This window comes from Emydura macquarii, unplaced genomic scaffold (assembly GCF_026122565.2).
Source record: "Emydura macquarii macquarii isolate MOO-44397 ecotype Brisbane River unplaced genomic scaffold, CSIRO-AGI_Emac_v2 contig_2422, whole genome shotgun sequence".
In the NCBI taxonomy this organism is placed as follows: domain Eukaryota; kingdom Metazoa; phylum Chordata; order Testudines; family Chelidae; genus Emydura; species Emydura macquarii.
In genome coordinates this window covers 23,087,263-23,106,708 of record NW_027132559.1, presented here as the reverse complement: position 1 = coordinate 23,106,708, position 19,446 = coordinate 23,087,263, and the positions used below count along the sequence as shown (strand labels likewise).

The following is a 19,446-nucleotide window of genomic DNA, read 5'->3' as shown; positions in this document are numbered from 1 at the left end:
AAGTTCATTTTTCCTAGCCTCAGTCTGAGTTAATTTTTGCTTAGGAATGTGCAAGTCATTTTGGAAAGACATTTTACATATTAAAGTTTAAAAGATTATTTGTGTTGGTGGTTGTCAGTTTAAATGGCAAAGCTTTATTACGTTTCTGTTAAAAAAATTATGACAATATGATCATTTTGAGAACATATGTGCATTTATTCTATGTTTTTTCTTTGTCACAGAGTAAAGCCATCCTCATCTGAAGGAGCCAAATCTAATCCATCCAAGAGACACAGAGACAGATTGAATGCAGAGTTAGATCGCTTGGCTGGCCTCCTGCCTTTCCCACAAGATATTATCACCAAACTGGATAAATTGTCTGTGCTCAGGCTTAGCGTGAGTTACCTGAGAGCCAAAAGTTTCTTTGATGGTAAGAGATTAGGATTTAATTTTTCTTGGACTGCTTTTAAAATACTGCTGGTGCTGCATGTTACTTTCAGCTGTTTTAGCATTTAAAATAGTTGAATTTTATCTATACTTTAATGACATGACAAGTTGTGTTGTGATGTACAGTGTAACTGTACAGAATGAGTTGTCCAGTTTCTTGAAAACCAAATGTATCTATTTACATTTCACTTAACTCACCAGCCTTTGAAAGTTTTGCATTTGGAAGCAATATTGTCTTTAATGAGTCTTCCAGACCTTTTCCTCAAAGTTTCAGAGATTTTGAGGAGATGAGATTTTTTCCAAGAAGTGCCTTGATAAAATTATTGTTGAACTTAACACTTTTTCAGACGGATTTCCCATCAGTTGAAAGTTTTCCTTGATGCAGTAAAGATAATTTTGTTATGAATAAAATGATTGAACACCTGCAACCCAATCACATAATTTGTTTTACCATGTAAAGTGTTTGAGGAAGCTAATTTGTGAAACTAATGGAGGCACAGTCTCTCCTGTGTTCAAGCTGTTCTTGGCACAGGAGAATGGAGGGAGTACGGGAACATAAGGAACCAGTTAAGGTTCCCTGTTTCTGTGGGCTGGTCTGTGTTGAGCTTGGCTCTGGTTTGAGTATAGCATTCTTGGAGCTATTCTGTGTTGGGTCAACATCATGATTCCCCACACCAGCTGAGATTTGGTGGAGCAAAACTCTGGGCTGCCCCTTCATTCCCTGGCATGCCCCCTTGGCTGAAATGGAGTGGTTGGCTTAATGCCAGCTGAGAGCTTCCCCACTGTGGAAATTCTTATCTGGCCAATTGTGGCCAGAATCTGGCTCTCTTGTATCATCGAAGCAGTGCAAAAAGAACCATGCCCACATCAAATTTTGTTGATTGTTATATCACTTGCTGTGGTAGTGTTGAAGTTTTAATTGTATAATTAAAGTTTATCATCCATATTAGCTTGGGAACTGAGCTTATAATGGTGCTAATCTTTTAGTTGAAAGCCTTTTCAGCAAAATTGTGTGACATCATCGTAACCTCTGTCCTTAACACCACACTAAAGGTGTAATGTGGTCTGTGACAATCATGCTACTAAAGTCTGTCTTTCAAATAGTTTTACCTTTTCTTTTCTCCAAAGTACTTTTAGGTCAGCAGTTCCCAAATATTTTCCCTGTATGATCCCATTTTCAGATGTATTATTTTCTGTGACCTCAGACAGCACTGAGGACATCATTTTTAAATGGCACCCTCCATACAGGGTGACCTTGCATGCAGTGTACACCCAAGATCACATCATATAGAGGATGCCATTTTGCTTTACAAAATGGTGTCCTCCGCACAGCATGACCTTGCACATACACTATGTAAGGACACTGCATGGAAGGTGCCATTTTGTAGAGCAAAAAGCATCCTCCCTGTGGCATGACCTTGAGCATATTTTGTAAAATGTTGTCCTCCACAGACTTGGGATTGCTGTGTTCTCACTTCGGGTCATGACCTACAGTTTGGGAACCGCAGCTTTAGGTTGTCTTGACTGGTTGCTAGCAGTCAGTAGTCCCATATATAGTGTATATGTATATTGTTGTTGATAACTAATCCTGGTAAATTTTGCCAAGTGTTCTTTTAAAAAACATTGGTTTTTTTGTATTTCTCTGAGTAAACAATCAATGCAACGCTTTTTGGGGTAGGCTAGGACAGTACAGCATATGAAATCTGTTCAAGATTACATCTTGTCAAAAATTTTGGTGGAACAATTTCCCATCATGTCACAGGGTAGCTGGCCCCTTTAATGGGAAATGTTGCTTCAACCTACCTGTGCTAAGATCAGCTCAGCTCTCCAGGTGGACAAGAATGAGGTCATGTGATTAATTTAGGCTAGGGCTGGGGAGATAAAGGAAGAATGGACAGACTCCCCGGGGAGTCTTTGGGGAAGGGAATTCAAGTCAAAGCTGTTAGCTCTCCAGCTAGGCGGGTTGGGAGGCCCAAGCAGGGCACAAACCCAGAAAGCTGTAGCTGGCTTGAGGAAGCAGCTGCAGGTGAGTACTGCACAGAATGAGACTGACTATAGTGGAGAGTAAAGAAAGTTGGATTAGGCCAAATTCCTGACTCAGAAGGAGACACACAGAACTGACAGAGACAGACTGACTTGAACCCAGCTCTGTGGAGGGCAGGGAAGGGGACTCCTGTTTCAAGGAGAGAGACACTGAACTGAGGTTGGAGCCTGGAAGGCCAGAGTGTTAGGACTAAATAAAGTGGACCCCAGAAGGAGAGTGTTTTGGACAGTTTTGGACTGTGATGGTAAATTATTGAGGAGCCCTGTCAGAGAAGGAAAACTGAGGCAGTATGCTGCACAGCCATCCTTGGCCATGAGAAGGTGCTTGGGGGGGTAAACCGGCTTGTGACACATCAGAAAATGCTCTTTCAATGAAACTGAGATGTTTCATAGGAGCAGACCCATTTTCATTGAAATTTTCACAGGAATTTTTTGAAATGCTTCATTTTGATCAGGTAGAAATGTTTTGGTCTGACTTTTATGTTATACTTTATAACCTTGGAATTTTGAGTGAAACAAAATATTCGGAAACATTTTGTTTTGATGAGGCTGAAATGTTTTTGTTTAGACTTTTATGTTATACTTTTGACTTTTGTTCTGATTTAGGACAAAACCAGATTTCAGAATTTCCCTTGGGATGGAAATAGCAGTTTTCAGCCTGCTCAAGAACATTATGTGGTCTTTCAAGGTCCAGAAATAGGTTCCTGTTATAACTGCCCAAAGTCTTTATGAATCCTGCACAGACTTAAGGGTCTTGATCCAAGTTCACGCTATATAGGAGTATACCCAAAGCCTCATAATATTCAGCCCACTTCTTTTGTCTTACATATGTTGTTTGTGTCTAACTAGCTTGATGTAGAGGTAGTTGCCATCCATTTAAAGTGATTAATTGGAAATTGTTGTCTCGACACCAAAAGAGCCTGAATGCATTTAAAGTGATTCATTAGAAATTGTTGTCTTGGCACCAAAAGAGCCTGCCTGCACTTTTGGTTATAACATATATATATATATATATATATATATATATATATATATATATATATATATATATATATATATATATTAGATACAGATTTGTAGAAAGGTTGCATAGCACTGAACTGAAAAACCCATCTTTTGGGCTGAAAGCCATTTCACACAACAATCTATGCAGCACATAGTATTACATTTAGAGATGAACAGTTGCAGGTATATGTGTATTTAATCTTGTTGCATGGTAATGAGCTCTTTAGCAGAGTTTTGTTTAATTTGCCTGTTTGTGGTGAGTGAGTAGTTTTTCATGCTACAAGAAATGTATGCATGTACTGTATGCAGCAGTAACTTTGAATTAACTTTGATCCCCTGTTCTGTTTATCCCTCTGAAGCTCCTGGCATTGGTCACTGTCAGTAGTACCCAGAAATGACTTGAATAAGTTGTGCATTTTGTACAACATTTTATGGTATCTTTAAAGAAGTAGTCTTCTTCGAGTGCTTGCTTATGTCAATTCCAAGTAGGTGTGTGTGTGTCGCATGCACAGTCATTGGAAGATTTTTCCTCTAGCGATACCCATTGGGTTAGTGCAGGTGTCCCCTTGAGTGATGCCTTCATGGCTCTTTATATAGGGCCCTGCTGACCCGCCGCTTCTTCAGGTCCTTTTTGCCCCCTGTGATGGTGATTGGAGCTTCTTGCCTTCTCTCATCAGGAAGCTTTCTTCTAGGGGTAGAGAGTTATTGAATCTGTAAATAATAGATTAGAGTTAGTTAACTTAGTTTGTAGTTGAATAAGTTTTATTCCTCCTCCACCCACCGTTATGCCACAGGACCAGAGCATGCCTCGGTCCCAAGGATTCAAATCTTGTGGGACTTGTCACAAACTTATGCCGAAGGGTGATCCTCATGAATCCTGTCTGAAGTGCCATGGGGAAACCCATCAGACCACCAGTGCAAGATCTGCAGGGATTTCCATCCAAGGACCAAAAAGGACAGGAATGTGAGACTGAAGCACATCCTCATGGAAGCAGCTTTCCACCCCCAACTAGGCCACTTGGACTCAGCACCCAGTACCTTGGTGTGGAGTGTGCTGACCTCTTAGAGAGTTTACGGTGCCGAAGAAAGACTTGGCACCAAATGACCCCTGGCACTGGCATTTCCCAGCACTGAACACCTGGCACCGATCCCACTCTCTGGTACCTCACAAGAAATGGAAGAAAACGGAGAGAGGACCTTCGCCTACAGAAAGGCTGTTGGGACAGATGATAACCAGGTGCATCCCACGATGGTGCCATTGAGTCCAGTTCCATTGAACTCACCCGTAACAGAGAGCCATATGGGAAAGCTGCACTCTGCTTCCACCCTGGACACTTTCAAGGCAGCTAGGCACCTGATAGCCATGACGGCACAGTCGTCCCTCACCAGGATTGAGTAGCAGGAACCAAGACCTCTGACACTGCAGTGAAGTGTGGTGCCATCTACAGCCAAGCCTGCCATGATGCAGCACAGCTCTCTGGCTCTGTCTTGCTCGGCACCGCCGTGGTTCCCACACTCATAGTCATAATCATCTGGCTCAGAGGCAGAATCCTACACCTCCAGGCACAGTCGGCACTGATTGCAGGGATGCTGCTACCAGCAGGAGAAGGGGCCTTGGCCATCCTTCCCTGATGAGGCAATGACAGGGACTTCGACAGTACCATCACCAGTGGATAATAGGGAGCTGCTAAGGTGGGGGGCTGAGAACTTGGGACTCCAAGCGGAGGAAGTGCGGGAATCAGAGGACCCATTGTGGATATCTTGGCACCAGGGGACCCCTCCAGAGTAGCACTACCCATCATAAAAATAATACAAGCCACCACTAAGACATTGTGGCAAAAACCAGCTTCTATCCCCCCTACACATAAAGGGATAGATAGAAAGAAAGTACTTTGCCCCCTCCGCAGGGCACGAGCTGGGGTTGCTGGTGGTAGTGGCGGCAAATGACCCAGAGAGACAAGGACAAGCACCAGCTCCCAAGTCCAAGGGCTCAAAGAAGTTGGATCTCTTTAGTAGGAAGGTGTACTCCACTGGGGGGCTCCAGCTTCACATTGCTAACCAGCAGGCAATTCTGAGCCGCTACAACTTCAACTCCTGGGTTACTATGACAAAATTCAAGGAGTTGCTCCCAGCTAACTCCAGACAGGAGTTTGTGGCAATCATCAAGAAGGGCAAGGCCATGGCAAGGACCTCATTGCAGTCTGCCCTAGACACAGCAGACTCAGCCACAAGGACAGTGTCATCGGTGATTGCCATGAGAAGGAGCTCATGGTTACAGGTGTCGGGCCTCCCCCAGAGGTCCAACAAACCATTCAATACCTGCTGTTTGATGGCTCGGGCTTGTTTTAGGAGAAAATGGACTCCAAACTTCACAGTCTGAAGGATTCCAATGCCAAACTGAAATCCTTAGGTCTACACACGCTGAGTACCCAGAAAAAGCACTTCAAGCCCCAGCCTGCCCCACATTTTTATCCTGTGCAACAGAGGCAGGATTACTTTAGAAACAGGGGCGGGAATAACAGGTGTGGGATGCTCCAGTCTCTATCTAACCTGGGCTGGGGTTTGACAAGGCAGCTTTCTAGCTCCAAGCAATCATTTTGAGTGTGCGCCCAGGAGCGACATGCTAGACCAAATCCAGGATCCCTCCCCTTGTTTCCTGAATCATCTATCCCATTTCTACCACGCTTGGACTCGGATCTCCTTGGCTTCTTGGGTGTTGCTCACAGTAGAATTGGGATATTCCCTCCAATTTTCTCCCTTCCCCATTCCTCTTCAGGTACCCTTACCACGAGCAACTCCTTATACAGGAAGTGCAAGAGCTCCTACGAGCAGGATCAGTAGAGGAGGTTCCTCAAGAACTAAGGGAAAAGGGTTTTACTCCTGATATTTACTAATCCCAAAAGGGGTCTCACACCTATTCTTGAACTGCAAAACCTCAATAGATTCATGAAGAAACTGAGGTTCCGCATGGTCTCCCTGACTGCAATCATCCCCTTCCTCAATCTGGGGGACTGGTATGCCTCCCTTGATCTGAAGGATGCTTATTTTCATATTTATATAGTCCCATCTCACAGAAGGTTCCTCAGGTTCATGGTAAACCACACACATTATCAATTTACGGTCCTTCTCTTCGGACTGTTGACATCCCCTTGAGTTTTTACCAAGTGTATGGCAGTCATTGCCGCCTTCCTAAGAAGATGACAGGTACATGCGTTCCCATATCAAGACGACTGGCTGGTCAAGGGCCGCTCCAAGGAGCAAGTAGAGCACACGTCAACCTGATACGGTTGACCTTAAACAAACTGGGGCTTTGGCTAAATACTCCTAAGTCAACATTATCCCCTATCCAAAGAATAGAGTTTATAGGATCAGTCCTAGACCTGGTTCAGGCCACAGGATGCACCACCTATTTTACGCATTCCCTCCCTTTTCTGCTTGTTCACAGCATCCTACTCAAGATCAGAAGGGAAAAGGCGTCTGTTATACTGATAGCCCCAGCCTGGCCGCAGCAGATTGATATACGACACCGCTGGAGCTGTCTGTGGTTGCCCCAATTGCCCTGCCATTGGTGCCGGACCTAATCACGCAGGACCATGGCCACCTGCAACATCCCAACTTCAATCTCCACCTCACGGAGTGGAAGCCTCATTGTTGAACCCCATGGAGTCCGCATGCTTGGGGCCAGCCAGGGAGATCCTCCTCAGCAGCAGGAAGCCATCCATTAGAGCTAAATACGTAGCCAGGTGGAAGGGGTGTTCTGTTTGGGCAACACAGAAGGGCACTCCTCCAAAGCAAGCATCGCTGCTCTGCATCTTGGACTATCTACTACACTTGAAACAACTAGGGCTGGCAGTTTCATCCATAAAGGTGAACCTGGTGGTGATCTTTGCATTCCACCTAGGAGTGCACAGATGATCAGTCTTTGCTGATCCAGTGGTGACCTGTTTTCTCAGGGGCTTGGACAGACTCTATCCTCAGGGTCGCTGTCCAACAGCAGCATGGGACCTGAACCTGGTACTCCCTAGATTAATGGGACCTCCATTTGAGCCCTTAGCGACATGTTCGCTCCTCTGTCTCTTGTAGAAGATGGCATTCCTGGTTGCGATTACCTCAGCCAGAAGGGAGTCTGAGCTCAAAGCTTTGACATCTGACCCTCCATATATGGTGTTTTACAAACACAAGGTTCAGTTGTGACCCCACCCAGCCTTTCTTCCTAAGGTGGTATCCTAGTTCCACATGAACCAGGACCTCTACTCCCAGTGTTCTTCCCGAAGCCGCGTACCAATAAAGGTGAAGAAGCGTCCATTCTTTAGATGTCAGGTGTGTGCTAGCCTTCCATATAGAAAGGACTAGACCTTTTCATAAATCAAACCAACTCTTCATCGCTGTAGTGGATAGGATGAAGGGTCTCCCGTTATCATTCCAGAGGATCTCATTGTGGCTCATCTCCTGTATCAGGATCTGCTACGACCTGGCTAAGGTGCCATCCCCAACACTAACAGCACACTCCATGAGGGCCAGGCTTCCTTGGCAGCTTTCTTGGCACAGGTCCCTACACAGGAAATCTGCAGGGCTGCAACTTGGTCATCGATCCATATGTTCACCTCGCATTATGCTATTACTCAGCAGGCCAGGGACAACACAGCATTTGGCAGAGCTGTGCTTCAATCAGCGATTCTGTGAGCTCTGACCCCTGCTCCTATGGTCAGCTTGGGGGTCACCTACTTGGAATTGACATGAACAAGCACTCGAAGAAAAAACAACAGTACCCTATCCTTTATAACTGTTCTTTGAGATGTGTTGCTCATGTCCATTCCAAGACCCACCTGCCTTCCCTCTGTCAGAGCCTTCTGGCAGGAAGGAACTGAGGAGGCAGCAGGTCAGCAGGGCCCTATATACAATGCCACGGAAGCGCCACTCTAGGGGGTGCCTGCACTGACCCGATGGGTACTGCTAGGGGAAATCTTTCTGGCGACTGTGAACGCAGCGCACACATACCTGGAATGGACATGAGCAACTTATCTCGAAGAACAGCAGTTATGAAAGGTGGGTAACCGTTTTTTGGCAAATTTGACAATGAGAGATAAGTTTTGGAAGGAGAGGAATCATTTCTGGATATAGATTGGATTCACTAATAAATTTATTTAAGGATATCTGACTATAATGTAAGGAAGATAATATTGAAAAATGGTAAGGAATTGCAGGAAATCCAGGTAACTCCGATTATTTTTTATTCTGGTGACTTACTGTTGGAAAAACTTACTGTTATGCAGTCTTACCTCTCTTTCTGCTCACCTTAGCTTAACATATTGTTCACCACTGAACACCTTGTAGCTTCCCGATAAAGGAATAGAGTTCACACACTCAGTATTTTAAAGCTTTAAAAGGCTAGTGTGGCTACTATTTGGTGCATTTGAGATGTCTTTTAAAAGTTTTTAAACTCCTTTCATGTATTATTAGACTTTAGATACACAACTAGTTGAGCCAGAAGAGTTTATTTTAACTCATTGTCCTAATTATTCATGTAGCACTCCCCCCCTCCCCCCCCCCCCATTCTCCTCAATGTCCCATCTAATTTCTACTGAAGTGCATCAATCTCCGCTGATGTGAAATGTTCATGACTATCTCTGGTGATGAAAATAAGTTCTAATTTTATTTAAATTTCTCATAAAACAATGTGTTTAATAAATCTGAGTAATAAACACTTGTTTTGCAGAATCCTATAACAGGGCAATTAGTGTTACTTTTATAACCGAAGGGTTTTGTGATATGTGAAATGGCACTTAGGGTGTCTGGTATGTTTTGAAGACTAATAGATTACTAATTAGAAGACTAATAAATTATGCATACATTTAAAATTTGTGTGTGTGTGTATAATGTTTTTTTTTTGTTTTGTTTTTGTTTTTTTTTACTTCAACTGTTCTTTATATTACAGGCTTTTTAAAAACTCATTTAAATTTTCATCCTGTTGTTCTTGGCAGTCTGTAATTCCAGCAGCTAAGCAAAGAACAAAGAAATTCTGACATTCTGATCTTCAACACAATTGTGTGTAAATGTGTAGCACCCATTTATTCTATATGATTAAACTGTATTAGATGTGAAGAGGGAAGCATGACCTATGTTCAAAATATTGGCCATGTTTTGTGATGTTTCATCTTCAATTCTGACAAGTGTATTTATGTTACAGCTTTGGATAGAATTGTGAGCATAGGGCTTTTTGTACCATTTTCGTTAAGACTCATTACACTCACTACATTCTAAGAGCACTGTGTGCTTGGTAACTCGGCATCTGTCTCAAAGTATTTAAAGATTTACACTTATAGTGTTACTAATAAAAGTAAAGAGTACAAACAAATATAAATGTCTAAGGGTCGGACAGATGCAATATTAGGAGTAGGGAGTAACCCTAATCTTTTCACTGTTTAAAAGACTTTGTGTATACTAACTACAGAAATTGCAACAGAGAATTGATCCACCTAAGGAATAGGTCATGGATTTCTGTATCATGTGAGTTTCCTGATGTGAAGTGCAGTTTAAAACAGTGGTGCCCTCTACAGTGTCTCAGAGAGAGTATGAAGAAGAACCGTACTTTGTGTAGTAAGCTGAAATACCCTGTGTATAGAAGAAACCTATTAAATGCAAAAGTTAGCAATGTGATCATCATGTTGTTAACACAGCATGCTGAAGTGAAGGGAAACGTTAAATGAATAACAGGATGCAAATGGGGGTGTGTGTGAATTCCTGCGGAAAGTAAAATATAAACGTGTAATCATATGATCTGGTTTGAAAGGAAACCCAAGTTTTTGCTGTAACAATAGATATTTTTTCAAAAAAAAAAAAAAAAACCACTTGCATTTTTCCAAGTTTAAATAATCCAGAGTGGATGTCTGTTTTCTGAAGACGGAAGTCTGTGAAAGACAGAACTATTTTTATACTTCAAAAAAAAGTAATCTTAAGTAAAAATAAAGTATTTTAATAGATCTTCTCATTTAACTTTTACAGACTGTTCAGCTGTGGCTTTGAGAAGCAAACAAGTACATTAAAAGCTTCTTGCACTCAAATATCTCTCTCAAGTATTAAGGAGATGCAGTAGTGTCTCCATAATTAAAGTTGCAGGAGTGATTCCAATAGTTTTGAGATTAAGAAACCATTGAATTGAGCAGATTTATATAAAAGGCTACTCTATTACAGAACCAAATCAAGAAGAAGCACTCAATTTCTTCTGCATTACAATTAGAGGGAAGTCTCCCATGCCTGCCTCAGTTATGATTATATTTCAACTAAACAAGTGGCACTGCAGGTTTGCAAATGATGTTAAAATTAAGTCTTTGATGTTATTTAACAGTTGGTCATATTTCCACAGAACTGCCAGCAATCTGTGGAGTGCAAGTAACCCACTAGTCATAACCAAAAATACCTAGAGGCGATTGTTGACTGTTTTATCTATAATTAAATTCATTATAAGGGTGAGAATTGCATAACAAGCTATCTATGTTGCCAGCATAATATAAAAGCACTGTGCTGTTGGTTGAATTGTAATTTTAGGTATAGATGTCAAAAGATCTTAAAAACAAAGCATTTAGCATATTCCTTATTAATATTACTGGTATCTATTATTCCATTTTTCTATAAATTCCTGTGGGTTTTAATAGGCGCTCTTCTTTCTGTTGCTTATTGGACAGTGTTCTGCTGTCACTGAAGAAAGTTTCTATTCAAAATTAGTTTCTTATGTCATATGCAAGTGACTTTGGCAAGCCCAGAAACAACATAAAATAATTAATGTAAGGGTTTTTCATTCAGGTTGCACTTTCTAATTTTACTCAAATGTAATAATTAACACACATTCTTTGTAGTACGTGCCTCTTGTCAGCACATAAATAATTTTGTTGTTGTAGTTTTCTGTTTGTACTGTGGTAGGCACCATACAAATATAAAAACAGTCTCTGCTCTGAAGGACTTAAAATATAAGATAAGTGTCAATAGATGCATACAATAGATGGGAAACACAAGATAACAATGAAACTATTGAGCAGCGGTCCGAGCACATTTGCTGCTTAACTGGTAGATGTAATTCTTTTGCCAGGTGTTAGACTGTATAAAGGGCTGATATTAATCTGATGTCCAGGTTACTGTTAGGGGTCTCTTTGAAAATATATAAAACAATTGACTCAAGTATCCACACATTCATAGTTTCATAGGGTTTAAGGCCAGAAGGGTCCACTTGATCTAGTCTGACCTCATGTATATCATAGGCCATTAGATTTTAGTTATCCCTGTATTGAGCTCAATAACTGGTACTTGGCTAAAGCATATCTTCCAGAATGGCATACAGTCTTGATTTGGAGATGTCAAGAGATGGAGGATCCCCAAGTTCCCTTGGTTTGTTCCAGGGGCCAATCACTTTCACTGTTTTAAAAATGTGTATCTAATTTGAATTTGTCTGGCTTCAGCTTCCAGCCATTGGTTCTTGTTATGCATTTCTAAGAGCCCCTTAGAACCCACTATTATCTCCTGTGAAGGTACTTGCACACTGTAATCAAGTCACCACTCAATTGTCTTTTTGATAAACAGATTGAGCTTGTTAAGTCTGTCACTGTAAGTCGTTTCCTCTAGCCCTCAAAGAATTTTTCTGCACCCTCTCCAATTTTTCAACATCCTTTTTACAATATGGACACTAGAACTGTGCACAGTGTTCCAGTATTGGTTTCACCAATGCCATATAGAGAGGTAAAATCATCTTCCTGCTGACTGTTCCCCTGTTTTACACATCAAGGATTGCATTAATCCTTTTTGCCACAGCATTGAATTAGGAGCTCATGTTAAGTGCTATTGTTAATGCTATTACCTCTAGGGCCTCTTCAGAGTCACTACATTCTAGGATACAGTCCTGAAGTCTGTAGGCATGGCTTGCATTCCTTGTTCCTAGATATATAACTTTGCATTTGGCTGCATTAAAACCAATTTTGTGTGAATGGGCCCCAGTTATGAAATGATAATATCGCTCAATTTGACTGCCCTGCCCTCGCTATTTACCTCTCCACCCATCTTTGTGCCATCGGCAAATTTTATCAACAATGTTTTCATATTTACTTCCAGATCACTGATGAAAATGTTGAATAGCATCAAGCCAGATACGAATCTCTGCAGAACCCCACTAGAAATGCCCCCGTTTGATGATGATTCCCCGTACTTCAGGTTCAAGGAATCAAAAACTAAAACTTTGGCCATCTTAACAGTGTCTCACTTCCCCTCCTACAGTCACACAGAAAAGTCTTTGGGAACCTGAAACACAACTGCTTTTACTTGGGCTAAAATATCTGAATTTTAAAATAAAATTAAGCAAACCCACAACACTTTTGAGAGAGAGGAGATCCTCCAGTTCCATTTGTTATTTATTAGCTATTTGTTAAGGCACTTATTCAAAGCACAGCCTTCACAAATCTAAACCACATTCTGAAATGTAGTTTGACTTGATAGTAGTCAAGGGGATGCAATATAGACAGTCTCCTTTCAACTTAACTACACTATGACACCTCTGCCAAGTAGAGCCCAACATACTAGTCAGATTTTCTGTAGCCTACAGCAGTCAGCTCCCATCCTCTACTGCCAGCTGCTGTCCAGTCTGCTATTTCACCAGTTTGGCTCCAGTCCACCATAGGCAGCTTTAATATGTTGCTGGAGCGTCTCTAACCAGAGCAAAAGCCTCCAGAAGAAGTCTCTCCTCTCTATCTGCATTGTTCCTGACTTCCGGATCAGGGTGGTCATTTTCCCCTTGGAATGATGTTCATGAATTGATATATTCAATATACGATTCTACATACATGCAGTTACATAACACTTTTAATACTGTTTCTAAGAATGAAACAAATTCCAAATAAAACAACTTTAAGCGCTTCATAAACTCCATATGTAAATTAGACTTGGAAGCCCTTCGATTTCCCTTTTTTAACTATAGGGAAGCTAGAGAGCTTAATGAGCAAACTAAGCAGGGAGGAGGTGCGCAGTCTGTTTTTCTCTTCTCACAATAGATGAAGCCCCAACAGCTCCTGTTCCCAGCAAGCACCCAGTCCTGGGACTCACGTTAGTGTCTGTTCATCTTCCTTTTTTAGCCACAGCTGTGTATTTTATTTGTAATTCTGGAAATTTAAAAATAAATACTTTGTTTACAGACACTGGTCAAGTCATTAGGTCTGTAAAGCACAAAGGATTCTTTCTCCAAGAATCAGGCAGCACAGACAATACTGAAGAGGTTTATTCACGATACCGGGAAGTCTGATAAGTCAGCTTCAACTTCATGGTGTTACAGTGGTCAATTATATACACTTTCTTATCAATTACATAGTACATTTTAAATTCTTTATCTATTCACTTACAAATACAGGCATTGTCCCGTCCAGAGAGAACAACAGTTATAATGGTCGTTACATACATGCAGAGACACTTTTAATCACTCTACTTACATCAAGGATCCTAGGGCTGCACTCAGGGCAGGGGTAAGGTGAAGGAAGAAGGGGGGGGGCAGTCCTTACAGATAGGTGGCAGGTGAGACAGAAATTCTAAAAGCAAATGTGCTGTTCTCATTGGAATTAGAATAACTAAGAGGACATCTGGCTTCCTGAGCCATCGGATGCTTACACTAGCCATTGTCCTTGAGGATCAGGTATGCTTGTTAGCCATTTAAATGAGTTTCGACCTACACCTTATTAGCTGAAAACAACCTCAAGCCTTACAGGTCTAAAGTCCTATGACTGTGATTCCCTTTATGAAAGTTAATTTCCTGAGTCCATTGATTCAATTTGAAGTTACATCTTAAATTAAAGTTGATTTTTGTTTCTTATTATGAGGGTATGTCTACATTCATAGTGGCATGGTTGGTGCCGCCGGATCGATTTTTCAGGATCGTGGAGACCCGCTCAGTCGATCCAGAAGTCGATGGCATTAATCCACCCCCGCAAAAATATTAACACTGCATCGACAGGAAGTCATTTCCCATCGGCGCAGCATAGTGGGGACGTGATGCTACGTAGAAGTTAGGAAGTTGATGGGAGATATGCAAGCTACTCTACGTACTCTACATCGACTGCTGCTGAATTTCACCAGCAGTGTAAACCAAGCCTGAGTCTTTCATTTTACTGTCTCTGATATCAGCACCAGCATATGCTGTGGCCATCTTAAATCCAACATGGTAAAAACCAGACCTTTCAATTCTTTCCAAAACCCTCCTTATGCTCTCCTTTTGTAACTGGTGACAAATTAATATTCTCCCTTTCACCCAAGCTTACAACCCTTGTTTTCTTTCATATTTCACTCCCTCCCCCCACATCCAGCCTCTCTGCAGCTCTGTTTCTGCTTCTTCCAAAGTACCTCCTCTTCAGGCACAAACACCCTTGTCTATCTCTAAATCACATCCTGCATCAACAACTGCAATCCCCTTTCTTGCACCTCACATCTCATTTTGCCTCAATCCAATCTTACCAAAATGCTGTTACTAAAATCTGCTCCCATGGCATTGATGTGGCTCCCCTCTTCACATATCTTCAGGGCTTCTTTTGTCTTTTTGTATAAAGTTTGATGGCTTTTTTGTTTTTCCAAAATGTTGCTCAGTTCTGTCCCTAGCTATCATACATCTCTGCTCTAGTATTCTTCTACACTTGCTGTTTATCCATTTGTGTTCTCCTTCTACTTCTATCTTTTTCATGTCTTTCATGCTGTCACTTGTATTCTTAAATGCCTTTTCTCTCTTTGTGTATCAAATGGGCACCTTCTCATTAAAATTTTTATTTAGAATATGCTATTTCCTGAAGCCTAATAATTGCCTGCTAAAGGAAAAACTTGTTTGATGTTGTCACTCATTACTTTTAATCTAGTGTATTTGCTTATTTTGTGTCTGAACTACATTGTCCCATTTGGAAAGTTGACTCTTTGGGGCATGGATCACATTTTCCTCAGTTTTGTACCTGGCTGAGCATGCTAATGCTCTGTAGATAATACACTCCACAACTGAGGAGAAGTACTATATTGAAATGTATTGCATAAAAAAATTGTAGAAAGCAGAGCTCAAGAAAATGACAAAATAACTTCAAATTGAAACTGCAAGGTGATATGCTCTTGTGACGACTTAGGGTCAAGGTGCATCTGTGATCTCTTCACCATTCTCTCTCCTGTTGGCACTCTTTCCAAGTGGCAGGCCCCTACCTGCACTCTTTGCAGTGTGGAACTCCACAATTCTATCACTCTTAGACTAGACCCAGAGGTAGCCGCATTCCTGTTTCAAACTGTGTTGACAGGACGGGCACTACTATAGCTGGTACCTGCAAGACATTCCTCCTTGGGTCTTGTGACCAACAGCTGATTAAAGTGATTCAAAACAACTCTTTCTGAACAGACCCATTGCTTCCTGTATACATTTTGGCAAATGGACAATGGGTTAAAACCAAGCAGGATTAACATGCCTAGGTTTTGCAGCTCATCTCCTAGGTATAGCTCATTGCCTTTCTCATAGCTGGCTGCCCAGCTGCCTCAAACACTTCCTGCGTAGCCCCATCTTAGTTCCACCACCCTGCGCCAGGCTCTCCCTCTGTCTGGGCAGGGATAGACACTTTTCTCCTGCAGGTTCTCTTTTTTGTGTGTCTCCCTGAGCAGCTGCTTCCTGCTCACCACACTTTTTCTTGCCTGGGTAGGGAGGTTGAACAGTTCACTGTTCTTTGATCTTAGGCGCTGAGATCTGAGAAAATTGGCCTGTTAACCTGGCTGGCATTAGCCAGGTAGATATTTCCTACTGAGTAGCTCCCCCACTTGTTCTCTTAAGGACCCTCAGTATTATCTTTGTCATTTCATTTTCTGGTCCTCCCTTCCCCCACCTCCAATGATTTAACTCCAGACAGTCTGTCAGAATAATATCAAACAGTAAACTGAGGTACATGTGATCACTCATATATCACCCTCATCCAGCACAGCTGTATTGGCAGTTACAAGGTCTAATAAAGTGAGAGAATATTTTCTGATACATTTACTTTTTACTTATTAGATCTTTATTGACAAGTTACAAATTAAAAATATTTTGAATATATGGACTGAAAGCTGAAAGCTCTTTGTCGTTATATGGGGGGAGAGCCTAGTACAGGTATGGTCCTGATTCTTGATTGTGGCCTCTAGACACTACTATAGTACAGATATTTAATAAAATAATAAAATATCACCGTTGTTGGAGGGATTTTTTTACTTGCAAATATCTGTAGGTATTGCATTCAGGATTTCTGCTCTGGTTTTACATTGCTACAGAGAGAATACATTATTATAACGCAGCTCATTAATTTTAGTGATGTAGTTTCACATGAACAATGAGCTCTAACAAGAAAGGAAAATAAAGGGCCAGATGTTAGATCCTACTCTCTTTGTGTTACTTCAGTGAAAAGCAGCTGGAAAGCCACTGTGGGGATTTCTCATGGGGCACATAGCCACTGTAGCATCTTTTGCATCCTCCTTACTTCCAGACTGAGACATAGGCTGTATGGCTGGGGCATCTCTATGTTCTGATGGTCCTGGCTACTGAAAAAAGCCCCTTGAAGCTATTAGTAGGGATGATTTTTATAGTTATGATGTTCACAGGCACAGGATTGGGTGACTGTCCTGTCCCCTAAACTACATCAGGTGTGGTTGTGGGGTGACCCAGTTAGTCTCATTTTGATTTACATAGAGAGTTAGGTATGTAAATCCACATACTATAATGATGATGATAACAATAACAGTAATATATAGTAATATTGTTTAACATTTATATTACAGTAGCACCTAAAGATCACAACCAAGTTAGTCCCCATTGTGCTTGTTGTACGAACCATAATTGATAGTCCCTACTCCAAAGAGGCATACAGTCTAAAATGTCATAGTACATAAAGATCTTTGTTAAAATCCTGGTCCCATTGAAGTCCATGCCAAAACTTCCATTGACTTTGGGCCGGGATTTCACCCCTTGAACTTTTTCTCTGAATACTGTTTAAAAATAATTCCTTGTAATTCTAGAGATCACTGTTCGGGTGGGTGGGGTGGGGGGTGGGGATGGTAAAAAACCACTTCATAGTATTAAAAAATGCTAGCGTCTTACATAGTTTTAAAGATATAATGAGCAGTTAAGGCTGAAATAGCTTTTCATGGTTTGTGTTCATTATGACTCAGCATTTCCCCCCTACATGTGCTTGTTGATAACAGAAACCTCTGAGTTTTCCTGTTTGATTTTTATCTCTAGTCTGATAAGGAAATAAGACTTGCTTGTATGGTTGAGCTCTGTAGATGTTTACAATTCCAGCCATTTATAATGTAATCTATTTCTCTATGTAAACAAAAAATTCAGCTGTTAAAACAGTTGCTGCTCAGTAAATGTTTTAATGGAGCTGTTACTTTTTAAAAAGTTTGCTTTGTGAATAATTTCAGAAGTTTAGAGCAATCCCAGACAAGTACTTTATTAAACTGGAGTTAAGAGCATCAAAGCCATTATTAGTAAACACTACTCAATCAGTTGGTATGTATAGATTTTATAAATATTGTATTAGTTATGTTAGCTAAATAATAAATAATTATGGGATAGTGCGTAATATGCATCTTATCAGCAAACCTCAAGGGAAAAGATTCCAGTTATCCAGGACATCTAAAATAGTGGGAAAAAATATTTTAAAAAGTGCTCTTCCAATATTTCTAGACTAAATTTTGTATTGATTAGCCTGGATTCATTTTTCCTATTGCAGTGGTTTATAAAAGGAAGTTTTCCATCCCTATGAGATGATGGACTGGATGTCAAAATAGCTACCACTTTTTCACAAGGCATTCTGTTCAGACAAAACTTACCAGTGAGACTAAAATGAGAACTTCTTTTTCTCCAAATTTAAAAGATTTTGTTTGCTACCTATGAACTTTAAAGGTGATATGCAAATTGAAATTAACAATTTAATCATTTTCAAAAATATCTGCTGGTATTCTACTGAAATCTCTTAAAATTCAACTTTCTTCCTCTTCCCCAACCGCTATAATAGACTGTGTCATTTTACTATTTGATGCCATGTTATAAAGATGATATTGTACATCACAAAGGCTTTTAATAACCTGGCAACATAACATTCACCGAAAACCATCCTTGACCCCTGTGGCTCAGCTTGAGGTGGTTGTATTGTTAGGAACACGAGGAATCAGGGTTTTGGTCATCTAGTCCAGTAGTGTATCTCCAGCAGTGGCCAGCACCAGATATTTGGGGGAAGATGCAGCAAACACCACAGTAGATAGGTGGGGGATAATCTGGCCCCATGAAGGACTCATCCTAATCTGTAGTAGTTACAGATTGGATTAAACCCTGAAGCATGAGATTTAATATTCCTTCCAAAAATTGTTAATACTAACTATTATAATTATGGCTATACTTTTTATCCCTATAAATGTTCAATCCCTCTTTGAACTGTGCTAAATTCTTGTCTTCAATGACATCCTGTGTCAGTGAATGAAAATGTATTTCCTTGTCAGTTTTGAATTTGCCACCTTTTAATTTAATTAAATGTTCCCCTTGTTTTTGTGTTCTGAGACAGGGAGAAAAGAAGCTTTTCCTATACTATTAGTTATTTTATATACTTTTTTCCTCTTATTTATTGCCTATGTAAGGTAAACAATCCCAGTCTTTTCAAATGAGAGTTTTTCTATGTCTCTAATCATGCCTGTAATCATTCGTCTTTCTCTGAACTATTTTTAATTCTGCAGTGTTCTTTTTTTTGACATGGGACTACCACTACGGCACATAGATGAGATTGAACCATTGATTTGACTACAGTAAAATGTTAGTATGCATAAGGAATTCTGACTCAACTGAAACTGAGTTAGCTGACATTATTTCATGCAATCTGAAAAGGAAAAAGAGTTTCTTGCTCAAGTCCTTTCTTAACCATATCGGGGCCATAGTTGAAATACATAGTATTTTTATTGTTATTCTTGCAC

At 40.8% G+C, this 19,446-nt stretch overlaps 1 protein-coding gene across 1 annotated transcript in view; it reads left to right on the top strand.

The window, feature by feature from the left end:
• AHR (aryl hydrocarbon receptor) overlaps positions 1-19,446 on the top strand; it is a 101,331-nt gene that overhangs the window by 12,349 nt on the left and 69,536 nt on the right. The window contains exon 2 of the mRNA XM_067562104.1: positions 222-409. Within this exon, the coding sequence (XP_067418205.1) occupies positions 222-409 (188 nt within the window). The remainder of the gene's footprint in view (positions 1-221; positions 410-19,446) is intronic.